General features: G+C 34.8%; 2 protein-coding genes and 1 pseudogene across 3 annotated transcripts; 2 read left to right on the forward strand and 1 right to left on the reverse strand.

Annotated features, from left to right (window-relative positions):
- Positions 1-1,179: 1,179 nt before the first annotated feature.
- On the reverse strand, positions 1,180-6,454 carry LOC111282707 (uncharacterized; annotated as a pseudogene). The gene is made up of 6 exons (XR_016342272.1): positions 6,314-6,454; positions 5,392-6,120; positions 5,103-5,286; positions 3,557-3,770; positions 2,628-2,818; positions 1,180-2,549 (listed from the first exon to the last, which is right to left on the reverse strand). The product of XR_016342272.1 is annotated as an uncharacterized LOC111282707 (transcript).
- LOC149518896 (uncharacterized) lies at positions 1,666-2,191 on the forward strand. Its single transcript, XM_089760409.1, has 2 exons — positions 1,666-1,742; positions 2,026-2,191. The coding sequence occupies exons 1-2, from the start codon at positions 1,666-1,668 to the stop codon at positions 2,189-2,191; spliced, it is 243 nt and encodes an 80-aa protein (XP_089616535.1).
- On the forward strand, positions 6,234-12,138 carry LOC111282677 (uncharacterized). Its single transcript, XM_022870878.2, has 9 exons — positions 6,234-6,705; positions 7,410-7,455; positions 7,540-7,618; positions 7,720-7,765; positions 7,848-7,946; positions 9,488-9,556; positions 9,635-9,980; positions 10,109-10,266; positions 10,789-12,138. The coding sequence occupies exons 1-9, from the start codon at positions 6,271-6,273 to the stop codon at positions 11,836-11,838; spliced, it is 2,328 nt and encodes a 775-aa protein (XP_022726613.2). The 5' UTR covers positions 6,234-6,270; the 3' UTR covers positions 11,839-12,138.
- Positions 12,139-13,408: the final 1,270 nt, after the last annotated feature.

The following is a 13,408-nucleotide window of genomic DNA, read 5'->3' on the forward strand; positions in this document are numbered from 1 at the left end:
TAACCTGAGATGAAAAAGATCAAGGGAAAAAAACACCTTACCCTATGTAAAAAGTACTACTCCTGAACAAAAAGTGAGTCTGTCCAAACTTTAATTCGATTGACAATATGACTTGACTTGATTATAATTTATGTTTTGTTCCTTAGCTCATAGCACAATTACTGATCTAATAGAACTTGTGACTATATACTTCCAAGATGTATATAAAACCTAGAAATATAACATTCAGTATACACTAGCATTTGTTTCTTGAATGGATTTTTAAGGAGATTTTTGAGTGATTCAATTGAGCATAGCCAATTCAAATTATTGGTGATGCAGGTGAGCGTCGGGGGACACATCGGAAGGGGATGGTTATTATAGGCAGTGTTCATGTGGCCAGCACTGCAGCTTCAACCCATGCTCATGCGCCAATGCTGTCGCTGGGACTGGCATTGGCATTTGGCAAGGCTTTTTGCAAGTGTGGGAAGGGTTGTACTTGCCCTAATTGTGCCTCTTGATCTATCCATCTGCAGTTGTTGCTTTTTTCTGTTGTTTTATACTACTGACTGCTACTTACTTTTGGTCATGTCTATCATGTAATTAACATAAATGAGTGAGCATTACGGATATGGAAAAGCTCAAAAAGAGTGCTAACTTTGTGAATTGTACATGTGACTTTAATCTGTCTGAGACTTGAAGGTTTTTTTTTTTTTTTTGAGAATTTTCTTTTCTTTTCCACAAAAGATATGAAAATGACCTGAGCCTCTATGTGGTGGTTTACACTTGAAGAATCTAGTGTCCTACCTGACGATAAAATTTTACATTTGCAGACTCCTTCATTTCCATGTAAAACATGCTTTATATGCTTAAGCAATTGAAGAAAGTCGTCGAGAATGGCTTCATTTACTTGTATGACGACAAGGCACTGAAAAATTGATATGAAGCTAAACAAATTCATCACGTACCAAATTGATCTTGAGAAGTTAGTCGAACTTGATTCAGAACTTGAAATGTTTAAAACATTAAGCATCGTTATTTGGCACATGGCTGGAAAAAAATTGAAAATATACAACTTGAAACGTTTAATTATTCTCAATACAATTAATTCCAATTGAATTAAAATTGTGTTATATATTATATATCATCATCTGTATTAATCCCTGCCCCCACCCTGTTCCAATCCCATGGGCTTTACTGTTGTTTAGAGAAAAATTTCAGTGAAATTCTTTGGTGTTTGCAGTTATATTGTTGAGATTGTCACATATCACAAATGGTGAAATCCCAGCAAAGCCAGCACTTTTTACAAGCAAAATTCAACCAAAATCTTAATCCTGGACCAATGAGGATTCTAGCACACGTGTTTGCAGCGGCACAGCTTCATGAACTCTTCATGAACCTCGTTTGACACGTATCGCCATGTGTTAGTTCTCCATAATTCTTTTGCCCCACTTGGTTTACATGCAAGATTTTCAGAACACCAGTTAAATGCAATACACAGGTCACAGCTTCACAATTCACAAAACAAACTGCAAAAAGAATACAACAAGACAGAAAAATGACGGATGCCAGGTCTGAAGTTAGAGAGGTTGTCGTGTGTATTGATACGTATAATTGGGACTTTCGGCCCATTTAAACATGCAATATCTAGCCGGCAGATAGGGAAAGTATAAATCTTGCTCTAACATGCCATTCGTGCCAGCCGAATGTGTGCAGTATCTTGGTAGATATTTTGCTCTGACAAGCTGTCCATATAGACAGTTGTGAGTCTTGCGTCTGCCCAACTGTCGTGCCCTACGAGACGCCCTCTCTTTGATTGTTCTCCCAATTGTTATGGTGATACAATCCATGACCAACTTGGCTGTCTGTCATTATTTACATCGACCACCCCATTAATTGACAAAAAGATGGTTCAGACACACCTTTATAAATTAAACCTGAAATTTTAACTCTTCTGGCACCTAATTCCTACATACCTAAGTTTTAGTCCAATTCAAAGAGTGATTACGTTGTGATGATCATGATATTATGGAAATAATCAAACAGATGCACAGCCAGCAAGACTACGAGTGGGACAGACCACAAGCGGTGCTCGTGCAGGGAGCTCTGTGGCTGCAATCCATGCACATGCACCAAGACTGAAATCGCCGGGACCGGAAAGCTGTTTTGCAAGTGTGGGACGGGTTGCACCTGCGTCACACGTGCCTGTTGAGCATGACCGGTTTTCAATGTTGTAAGCTTGAGCAAGTTTGTCCAATATGTTGTTTCGTCATGCATGAGAATAATGACCGTTTAGTTCTGTAATGTAGGGACTTTCTCTTGCTCTGTTGCAAGAGAAGTATGTTGTAACTGTCAGCAATGTATGAGAATAATGGCCTTTTAGTTGAAAAACTTGGTTTGCATGTATTTATGATCTCTGAGTATGTTTTCTCACTAAATAAGTGGGTCAGTTAAATCCAATGATCTACTTTGGCATCTCTATTTGGTAAGTTACTGTATGCTCTTTCCAGAGATCCTCGTCCAAATATCTTTCATAAAAGTACATCTCCCCATTTGGTGCCATGTAGGCCCTGCACAACGGAAAACAAACTCAAGGACTGACTTTGGTTGTGAACTTTCCTATTTGATGAAGGAAAATATTAGACTACCTGGGGACCAGTTATATCTACATATATGGCACTCAAATGATATTCAAACTCAGGACTATATATGCCAGGTAAAATGCTTAAATCATCTTTGCTCGTGTCCATCATTAGTTCTGCAAAATTCTCTTTAAGGGGAAGTTCATCTTTACCATATCTGACCAAGACCTACTTGAAATTATAATCTAATCGTTGAGCTTGCAAAAGACAAAGTAGAATGAGCAATATCAAGATTGCTGATAGCCAAGAGAAAGGCCTATAAAACATAGCAGAAATACAAACACGAAACAAACTAAGCAGCAGTGATATAATGTCAATAGCTAATTTCTTTGACCAATATTGGCAAGATCATCAAAGTGAATAGGACAGGAAAAATCTTTAACTTCAGAAAAATTAACCTTGTCAACCAGCTATAAGGAAAACAGAACGAACTGATATATTGTGAGCTCAACAAGTGACCACTTTGCAAGCAAGAAATGCATTTTATTAGACTTTAAGAATATCCACTACACGTGAATCGTCAGGCAAATGTATCTATTATTATGTGTCAAACTTACATAAAATAAAAAAAATCTATTCTTTTGTGTCAAAACTACGTAAAATGTATCTATTAGTATGTGTTTCTAAAAGAATCATGTTTGTGTCGTATTTTTTTAAAATATAAAAAATATCTCAATTGAAATGCAAAACACAAATATTTTTTTATATATAATTTTTATTAAAATTTTAAATTATCACTTTTTTCGTATCATATCATATTTAGCATTGCTAGATCTATTTAAAAGTGCAATTCGGATTTATTTAAGGGCAATTAGGATGTATTTAACTATTTATTATGTAACAGCAAACGCCAGATAAAAGTATTGGCAGGCAAGGAATAGAAACTAAAACTTTTTTAACAGATTCAGTTATTTAGTCGAAAAAGTATAACATACCTCCTTACCTTAAGCCACAGTGAATCTAGGTTTGCGTGTGATAGCACATGAATCCCAGATGAAACCTCTGTGACAAAGTTGCCATTTTCCTTCGGTCTGTTTGCCAGATAAACCATGGATTTGAGCAGAGATCAACCAATATCAGATTGAACCCATTATACTGATCTGCCTCCTTCACCACTTCTTTGGCAAATTCAATGGGCTTCTTCTTGCTCTGAAATTATGAAAACCCACAATGAATTGAGGCTTTCTTAATAAAATTCAAAGAGGTGGATCCAAATGGAGAATTAGGATGTCCATGGACATCCTCAAAGATTAAAGAACAAGAAAATTTAAAGAAAAAATTTTCCCTGGACACTCCCAAAATTTTTTCCTGCAACATCATCTTCATGGATAAAATTAATAAATTATTAATAAATTCGTTATAATTTTTAATATATATTATAAGTGAAACCCCAAAAAAATGAACCCACCACTAAAAATTCATCCCCAGCAAAAGGAATAAGTCCAATTGAAAAATACTATAGAATGTATTCATTCAAATACCAAGATCAAACATGTAATGAGAATGTATTCGTTCAAATACCAAATCAAACAAGTAATGACAAGCACTAAGCAAATTGGTTATCAGAAGTGTTCAGATATTGTTGGTTAGGGTCATGCACCCAACAACACTAGAACAAAAGGATCTCAGATTAGCAAATTACAAATTAACATAATGGTAATTTTCATAATTCAAATAGCATTAAGGGAAGTAGGATAGAAAGTGGCTCCAGGTCGCTGTTAACAATGTTGCTGATGACCCATCATATGGCAAAAATGAGACTCAACATTAGGCCGTTAAAGCATTTTTATTTAACAAATTCCAAATGTTTAAGTTTCTTCCAACTTCCAGCACTTCCCCAAGAAAAGAACCTATCTAATATTGGCTATGGCAATTAAAGAAACTGGAAACAAGCTTAGTTTTCCAATCTTGGAGTACCTAACATTGGTTGTGCTTATCTGATTCTCATAAACAGAAATCGGTGGAAAAGGAAGGTAATAAATGTAGTCTAAAGCAAAGCAGTGTCAAGGATTAATCCCCAAAGAATAGCCTACTGCTGTCCAAGGTCGGATTAATCCACAATAACTGTTTTCTTCATTAACATTAATTTATGGTATCCTACTTTCTTAAATGAAGCTTTATTACGCGAAGTGAGATTTAACATAGTAGTAAAATGGAGATCACTCCTTCATAAATAATCAGACAACCAACTAGGAACAACCGACTACTGGATGAACAATGACCCAAAAAGTAACTTACCTTTCCAAAAGTCTACAAAAGATCAAGCTACAATTGTCCCAACAAAAATTCAGTAATTACTGATTGTTCAAATCATCGACATGCAAAGACAAAAGGCAATAGAAACCAAGGTCACAACAAATGCAGGAACGGGCTCATGATTGATCAAATAAATACTAGAAAACAAATAGGGTTCTTCAAAATCAATCATAGAAATATGAAGAGAAACGTGCAGAAATTGAATCAATAAGAAAACGATTTTACCTGCAAGAAACGAACAGAGAGGTGTCCTCTAGTCTTAGTATGAGGTCTAGAATGGAGTTCCCTAAAATTGGTGATAAAAGTCAACCTTCCATCCCTCGAAGAAGCCAACCATGTCCCACCAGCCTGCACATCTCTGCCTCCTAGAATCTCTCCACCCTCCCACCATCCTAATGGCTTTGTCGGCCTTAAAACACCCACGATTCCAAGAAACAAAAATGACCACAGATTCTTAGGACTCCATTAAATGAAAAATAAAAACAAACAGAAAACATAAAGAAGGCATATTTACCGGCTGTGATACTCGTCTCTGTTCAGAAATAAAAGGAAAGGGTAAAGTGGGTGGGTTTCCCACATAAACACCGCTATGCACATGATCTTTCATCAAAGTTGAAATCTTCCTACAAAAATCAAACCCACCAGATTTTGATGGCTTTGGGGTGTTTTTTTTCTGCTCCAAAAATCTTATGCAATTGGCAGTTTTCTCTACTGGTACTGCTGCCAAGATAGATAGAACCGCGCACAGTGGATCCTCCACGTCATCATTTGTCAGGCTATCCTTTTGTTTGACTTTTCCACTGAAGACTTTGACCCAGTTCTGCCACGTCATTCTACGGTTAGATTTGGGATATTAACCACACGCGGTCAAAAGTAGTTGAAAAAGTTCCTGGCCTTCAGCAACTGCCACTCGAAGCATATCACTTAGTGTAACAGTATAGTTAATCAATTAAAACTATTTAAATTTTATTGGAATTTTATATAAAATTTATATCTACGAGTGATGAATTTTTATATAAAATTTTATTATATAAATTAAATTATAAAATTAAAATAAAAAATAATAAGTGAAATGCTTGTATTCAAACGCCAAAGGCGAAAGATAGAAAAAGACACGCTTGTTTGTCATCGTTGTTGTTGTTGAGCATGTTCTTCCCTTAGAAACGACTCCACTCAAATCTGAAAGGTCTTTACCAACACGTGTCAACCTCAATCTTCTTACGTGAAATCACGTGCCAATGTCCTAAAAGTCGTTGATAAAAATAAAATTAAACATCTTTCAAAAAATGGGTAAAAACAAAATAATTATTTTTCAAAAATTAAATTAAAAAAAGTTGGACCATGTTTGTTTCTCTTGTAAGGAGAAGAGAAAGAAACAGAGAGAGAGAGAGCTATGGGTAAGATAGTGGAGAAGAAGAGGAAGAAGAAAGGAAGACCTTCTCTTTTAGATCTTCAAAAACGCAGCCTTAAAGAACAACAGCAAAATCAACAAAACAACAAGAGAAATGTTTCTGCCCCTCAAATTACTCCTAATTACGACTCTGCCACTGCCAATCCTCTTCGTCGATCCACCCGCCAGAATCCCAATCATTCGTCAGGCGATAACGATAACGAAGACGACGAAGGGAAAGAATTGACCGGGAAAAAGCGACGCGAGAAGAAGTTGAAGCTGGTTCTCAAATTGCCTTTCTCGCAGAAACGATCGCCGGTTACGTCAGAATCCCGCGGCTCCGATTCGAATCTCGAGGAGAGCAACGCCGGTTCAAGTCACAAGAAGAGGAAAGTCAATTCGATCGGGGATGGATCTGGAATTGCTGATACCAAAAAGGTTTGCAAAATTTAAGGTTTTTTGAAAAAAGATAAAGTTCCAATTTTTAGAGTGTGTTATTTTATGGGTTTAGATTTGAGTATTTTAACTGGTTTTTGAAAAAAAAAAAAAAAAAAGCTCCAAGTATTTTTCTTCCTTTGACGAAATTGAAGATTCCTTGAATTTCGGGCCGGAGAGTTGGTGGGGCGGTTTCTACTATTTTAAGTAAATAATGGGGGCCTTTTACTTATTCCCAGTTTTTTTTTTGGAATTTCTGTTTGAAAATTTTAGTGATTCCTTTTTTATTTTTGTTTTTTACAAAAAAAAAAAAAAAAAAACTTTTTGAATTTATTTATTTTGTTAGTTGGGGTCTTTAATTACTCTCCCAGAGATAATAATAATAATAATAATAATAATAATAATAATTTTGATCGTGATAGTTGATGAAAAGTTCAAATAATAATAATAATAATAATAATAATTTTGACCGTGATAGTTGATGAAAAGTTCAATTTTGTCCTTTCTTTTTTCGTTATTGTAGTTCTTTTTCACAGTTTGTGACTGTGTTTTGCCTTTTTCAGGACTTTGAATGCTACGCTACTTTGCTTTTTCACAGCTACTTTGCTTGGTGTTGGTGGTTCCTCACCCACTTAAGGAAATAAAGCCTGTTGTTTGTTCATTTACTAATTGTTATTATTATTTTCCTTTTTTGTTATTTATTTCAGGAAGAGAAGTATGTTTCTTTCTTAAACCCCACAAGCAACAGCCAAGGTTTGCTTATGATCCAATATCCATTAACTCAAAAAACAGATTTTTTTAGGGAATTTTGTTTATGATCATTGTCAAAATGTATAGGTAGTCAATTGGATTCGGGGCCCTCATCAGCTTTACCAGACAAAAAGCTGTTACTATTCATCCTAGACAAGCTTCAAAAGTATTTCAATAAGCTCCCATGATATTTAGTTTGATTTCTTACATGTGGCTTTTGGTGATCAGTTCTCTCAATTCTGTTCCTTTTGAAATTAATAATTTCAGGAAGGACACACATGGCGTGTTTTCTGAACCAGTGGACCCTAAAGAGGTATGATCCACAAATAATGGAACATGTACTTATTGTTGTTATTAAACCTTCTTTTTCTTATTTGATTTCTGTTTTCATGCAGCTACCAGACTACCATGAAGTTATTGAGCATCCGATGGATTTCGGAACTATTAGGCATAAACTTTCTAGTGGTGCTTATGCCAACTTAGAACAGTTTGAGGTTGGTTTATATGTTTGTCAATTTATTTTTGCCTCCTCTCATCCATCATTTTTTATTATTTTAGCATTCCATTGATTGTGTTCTTTTCTGCTTAGCTGGATTTTCAACTTCCCGTTTAATTCTGCTAAAACCACCTAGAGGTGATTCTGAACTGGCTTTTTAGTTTGGACTTGGCAGACAGGGCAGTTAGAATGGATGTTGTTACATTTCTCTCTCTATTCCGCTTCTTGTTTGTTTCATGATTCCATAATAGTCGTTATTCTTAAAACTTAGAGATTTATTTGTTGCCAGGTGGTGGATGTTGATCTCAACTAAGTAATATTTCAATTGAAATACTGCAAAATGAGTGCCTTGGTTCATCAATGGCCTTTTACTTGGATTGCTTCCATGGAAGCTTTAGATTGCCTGTGATCTGTAGGAACAATGATTCCAGCCACTAGCATAAGTGCTATGTTGGTCTTGTAATCCTGGCTTTGCATCCTGCTGGATTCATTGATTCCAAAAGTTGTGAAGCAATTAGCATAACCGCTGAACATAATATGAATCCTGTTTTATATCTATGATACATATGTGGTTTGAAGAATCATGGTTTTAGCTCCTTTTCCTAAACTGCCATCATGTTTCTTTGTCTCTGTGCCTTGTGGCAATTATTTGTTTAGTTGCATTCATTGGTAGTGAATTCCTTTTCAGGTGATAGGTGCATTTTAGCCTGCCTAATTATTTTTATTGCCATATGTGATTTCTACTTCTATGTCTTTATTTCAATTTCTAGGAGCATAAAGGTCTGCTTTAAAGTGATCCAACTTCAAATAATCCTTTTGATGGTTGATAGCGCTATTGTGGAATGAACTTGAATGTAGGGCTATTGAACAAAATTTTGTTATTGCCATGTTTTTAAGTGTCACTTGGTACTATTGGGAAAGCAAACCTTGAATTTACAGCGTATGCTACAATTTTGGCTTCCTTTCATAGATAACAAAGCATGCTTACATAAATGCAAGAAACTTGCGTGTGTTTTTCTGTTGTTAGTAGTCATGGTCTTCAACTTGTCTGCTCCACTTTCAGTATCATTTCTTTGTTCTCTGAATAATGAGATGCATGGAGTGGGAATAAGGAAAAGGATGAAAGGCAAAACATGTTTTTATTTAGTTTTCTTGTTAGTGCACATCCGTTGGTGGTGTAGGTTCTGGTGATGTTTAGAGATTATGTATGAAGCTTACACAGTTGAGAAAAGAAAGAAAAGAAAAATGTCATGCAGTTATTCAATTTGTTTCATTGCACCAAATTCAAACTGCTGTTAAAGCAAATTTAAGAATGTAATTTCCTTATATTTGAGATTTGAAACATACCTTCATCTGTATTCTGGATGAAGAGATGAGGCACTTAAGTTATTCTCTTCCCACCACAAATTATTAAATGAAAAAAAAATTAGAGCTGTAATCTGGTCAAAAGCCATCTCTGCTTGATGCTTTGATTTATTTCTACAAGAAGCTAAAATGTTGGCATATGTGAATAGATTGTTTCCTTTTGTTATCATGCAGAAAGATGTTTTCCTCATATGTTCGAATGCAATGCAGTATAATGCACCCGATACTATATATTTTCGACAGGTATGGTCAGGTATCAACTGCTAATTTATATTGGAGGTCAACTTTATATTTTGTCTGAAAACTTTAATTTGTTACCAGGCACGATCCATACAAGAGCTAGCAAAGAAGAACTTTGAAAATCTAAGGCATGATAGTGATGATAATGAAGCAGAACCAAAGGTGATCAGGAGAGGAAGACCTCCAACCAAAAATTTCAAGAAGCCACTAGGCAGGCCTTCCTTGGAGCGTGCTGCATCAGAATTTTGCTCGGATGCCACCCCTGCTACTGGGGCAGAGAACACCATATGGTCCAATCATGACATGAGGAAAGGACCTCTTGCTTCTGACAAGTCTAATTTTGCAGATTCATCTGGAAAATTTTATGGTTCTTGCAATGATGTTACTGGCTGGTTTACTGAAATCAAATCTGATAGAAGTGATGAAGGTACAGGTCAAATACTGTAGAACTTTCTCCTTTTCATGTTGCTTCTCCTATAGTTCTCATTAGTTCTCACCGTCTTAGTTGTCCACCATTTTATGAGAAGGCAGTGAAGCATTTGTCTTTTCTTGCAGGTTCTATGTTAAAAGGTCATTTGATGAAGCACGGAAAAAGGCAATTTTTGTTGGATGAGAACAGACGTAACACTTATAATCTGTTTCATCCATCAGCTACTGCACAGGAGACGTCTGTGTTGACTACTTTTGATGGAGAGAGTAAGCAGCTATTGGCTGTACGTATCATATAGATGATGTATGATGATCTTTTAAATTCTATTGAGGAGAATACTGAAGCTCCTCACTACAATAAGTTATGTCCACAACCATTGGAGGTGGTTCAATTTTGAAACATCAATGATGAAATAAAACTTTAGAATATGTCTAGGCCGTATAATTTGAGAATTGCATGGTAATATGGATATGTTACTTATTTTCCTTCCTAGGTAGCGGAAAATGTTTGTTTGTTGGCACTGCAATACGTTATTTTCCTCACTGCAATAAGTTTTTTTGTGTTTGTTGGGGTCTGACGGAATCCTAAACAATAATAATGAAAGAGGTAAAGCTGTGGACTGTATGATTAGCACTTTTCAATTACATCAATTGTTTAGGTTGGAATTTTCCACTGGGGTTTGGGAAACTGTATTTACACTGTTCACAACTGCCCGTAGCATATGCTGCTCTATCCTTTCTGGTAGACCAGCTTGTGTGGGGAATCTTAGGTTTGACCTGTCTTTGATTAATTACTTGGTCTTCAGGTGAAGCAGGTGGGGGTATACTTAGAGCATGCTTACACACGAAGCCTAGCTCGATATGCTGCAAATGTTGGTCCTGTTGCCTGGAAAATTGCTTCTAAAAAGATAGAAAGGTGTTTACCAGGTGGAATAAATTTTGGTCCTGGATGGGTTGGGGAAAATGATGTTCCAGCACGGAAACTGCTGCTACTACCTTCACTCTCGCTTCCACCAGGCCAGCAGACATTATCACAGCCCTGCTCTGTTCGTCAAAATTCATGTTCTGCTAGGTCATCTTATGTCCTGGGAATCAGAGGAGATAAACAATCTGACAAGCCAGAAGCAGATAATTTGTCTGAGAAACATGTTCCTTCAGTTCACTCTATCTCAGGAGGCCATTTTATTAAGCCTATACCTGCATCTGGCACTTCCTCTTCATCCCTTTTGGCTACTAAAAGATCTCCTGAATCCTGGAATGAAAAGACAGAAATCAGTGAAGGATCTTCTGCAACTTGTTTTAACATGAGAAACAGCAGTGCAGGAGCAGTCAGGCCAAGGCCTCCCTACCAGATTCATCAAGGTCCTCTAATTCATCCTGGCATGAATGGATATAATGGTGCTTATGGGTTTAAGCTCCCACCTCAGATGGCGAAAATAATTGGGGCTGCCAGGCCTTCTGGGTTCAGTTTCCAGTCATCTCATAATATTGACAGTGTCTCAAGGACTGCCACTAATTTTGTCCACCCAGCAACCACAAACTCAAACTCTGATGACCCTAAATTTTCAGAAAATTCATGTACAAAGAACCCCGGCTATCCATTACCAAATTCAGGATGTGAGCCAGTGGCTGCCCCAAGATCAGGGCTTCATCCACGACCGTCGTGGCAAGGATTATCATCACATCAGAAACCAGACTCTAGGTTGTCACCAAAACAAAAACCGGACTCAAGGTTGTCACCACAACAGAAGCCAGACTCAATTTCACCTGACCTAAGTATCAAATTTCAGTTTCCCGGGTCACCTAGTTCTAGCCGAGTTGATTCAGCTCAACCGGATTTGGCATTGCAGCTCTGAGCATAATTGGTATCATTATTTTTTCACTTTCAATTAAGTTAAACATAGAATGGTAAGTTTCAGAATTACTGCTCCTAGTAAGGTGATCGAGCAGGTCCTGTTGACTAGGAGCGAATGAAAAACGAATAGGTTATTGATGTATAGATCAGTGTATGATGTAGCCTTAATTCATTTCTAGATGAAGATGTGTACTCTAAATTTAAATTTATCATGAAGTTTCATAAAAGTAGATTTACAATACAATACATTGCAGATTGTATATTTCTGTATGTAATGTTGAGACATTTTGAGTTTGGATTATCGTATGCCAGACAGAGATATCAAAAAAAAAAAAAAAGATCTAACTGATTGCAATTGCCAGTTTACTGCAATATACCGAGATATTCGAACTTCAAACATGTTGAGCAAAATTGGAGTAAAATCTTTGAATTGCAATTACACTTTGCAGTAAATGGAAGGAATATTTGAGCTTCTTGGTGGCTTCCTAATACCCCTTTGCTTGTGGAACCGATGCGCCATTGCTTTTTCGACCGTTAAATTCTTTTAACAATCTTTAGATTTGATCTTTCATTCCAAGTGGTGGGGAACATATAAATTTGTTTTTTTGATTGCATGGAGTAGTTCTTTGATGTGAAATGCAGTCTAGCCACTGACAATTGTTTCTGTAACTCCTTATATTCTTCTTTTGGGCTAAACAAGGAATTTTATTTAAAAGTGACTTTTTTTTTAGTACAAATGATATCGTAAATTGAGAATAAGAAAAATTACATACATTAAAAATTAAATTTCAAAAGATGTTATATTTGTTGAAAATTTAATTTTAAATTTATTAAATGAATGATATTTTTTAAAAATAATTATATGAATTAACTTTTTGAATTTTAAATTTTATATAAAAGTATTTTTCTTTAATAACGTGTTTGGATCGAAGGAGGGTAAAAAATAAAAAAAATAATAAAAATAAAAAATCATCCCTTTATTTGAATAAATTTTTAATTTAAAAAAATAAAGGTGAAAATTCAATAATTTTTTATTTTTTTTGTAAATTCAAATTTTTTTAATACCTCAATTTAAAAAAAATTAACTTTTTTTTTTGAAAAAACTATCACATCCAGATTTTTATTAACGCTAAAAATCTAATCCAATCACAATTACAATCATGCAAACTGAGTCTAAAGATAATTGAGGCTCCATTTGTTTGCAAAAAATGATTTTTAAAAAATAATTTTTTAAAAATATGTAGATTTTGTGAATTGAAATAGATTTTTTGTTATTTAGATGAGTTAATGAAAAATATTTTTCTTATTTAGTTGTTTTATGAAAATTTTATTTTTTAAAATAATATTAATATACCTATTAAAATATTAAAAAGTATTTATTATTAAAATATATTGAAATTATTTATTCTTAGAATTATTAATATTAAAAAATAATTATATTTTAATAATAATATTTAATATTAAAATATTAAAATAAAATAATTATTATTCTTTATATTATTTATTAATATATTAATATATTATTTATTAATAATATTTATTAATATATTATATTAATATTATATTATTTA

Source organism: Durio zibethinus, chromosome 5 (assembly GCF_047325235.1).
Source record: "Durio zibethinus cultivar Kanyao isolate XHJ-2024 chromosome 5, ASM4732523v1, whole genome shotgun sequence".
NCBI classification, from domain to species: domain Eukaryota; kingdom Viridiplantae; phylum Streptophyta; class Magnoliopsida; order Malvales; family Malvaceae; genus Durio; species Durio zibethinus.

Excerpts from the sequence above, each read along its gene's own strand:
- LOC111282677 (XM_022870878.2), top strand. The coding sequence starts at position 6,271 with ATGGGTAAGATAGTGGAGAAGAAGAGGAAGAAGAAAGGAAGACCTTCT. Across the intron at positions 7,766-7,847 it reads AACCAGTGGACCCTAAAGAG|CTACCAGACTACCATGAAGT; the intron begins GTATGATCCACA and ends GTTTTCATGCAG. Across the intron at positions 9,981-10,108 it reads ATCTGATAGAAGTGATGAAG|GTTCTATGTTAAAAGGTCAT; the intron begins GTACAGGTCAAA and ends CTTTTCTTGCAG.
- LOC149518896 (XM_089760409.1), top strand. The coding sequence starts at position 1,666 with ATGCCATTCGTGCCAGCCGAATGTGTGCAGTATCTTGGTAGATATTTT. Across the intron at positions 1,743-2,025 it reads AGCTGTCCATATAGACAGTT|ATGCACAGCCAGCAAGACTA; the intron begins GTGAGTCTTGCG and ends ATAATCAAACAG.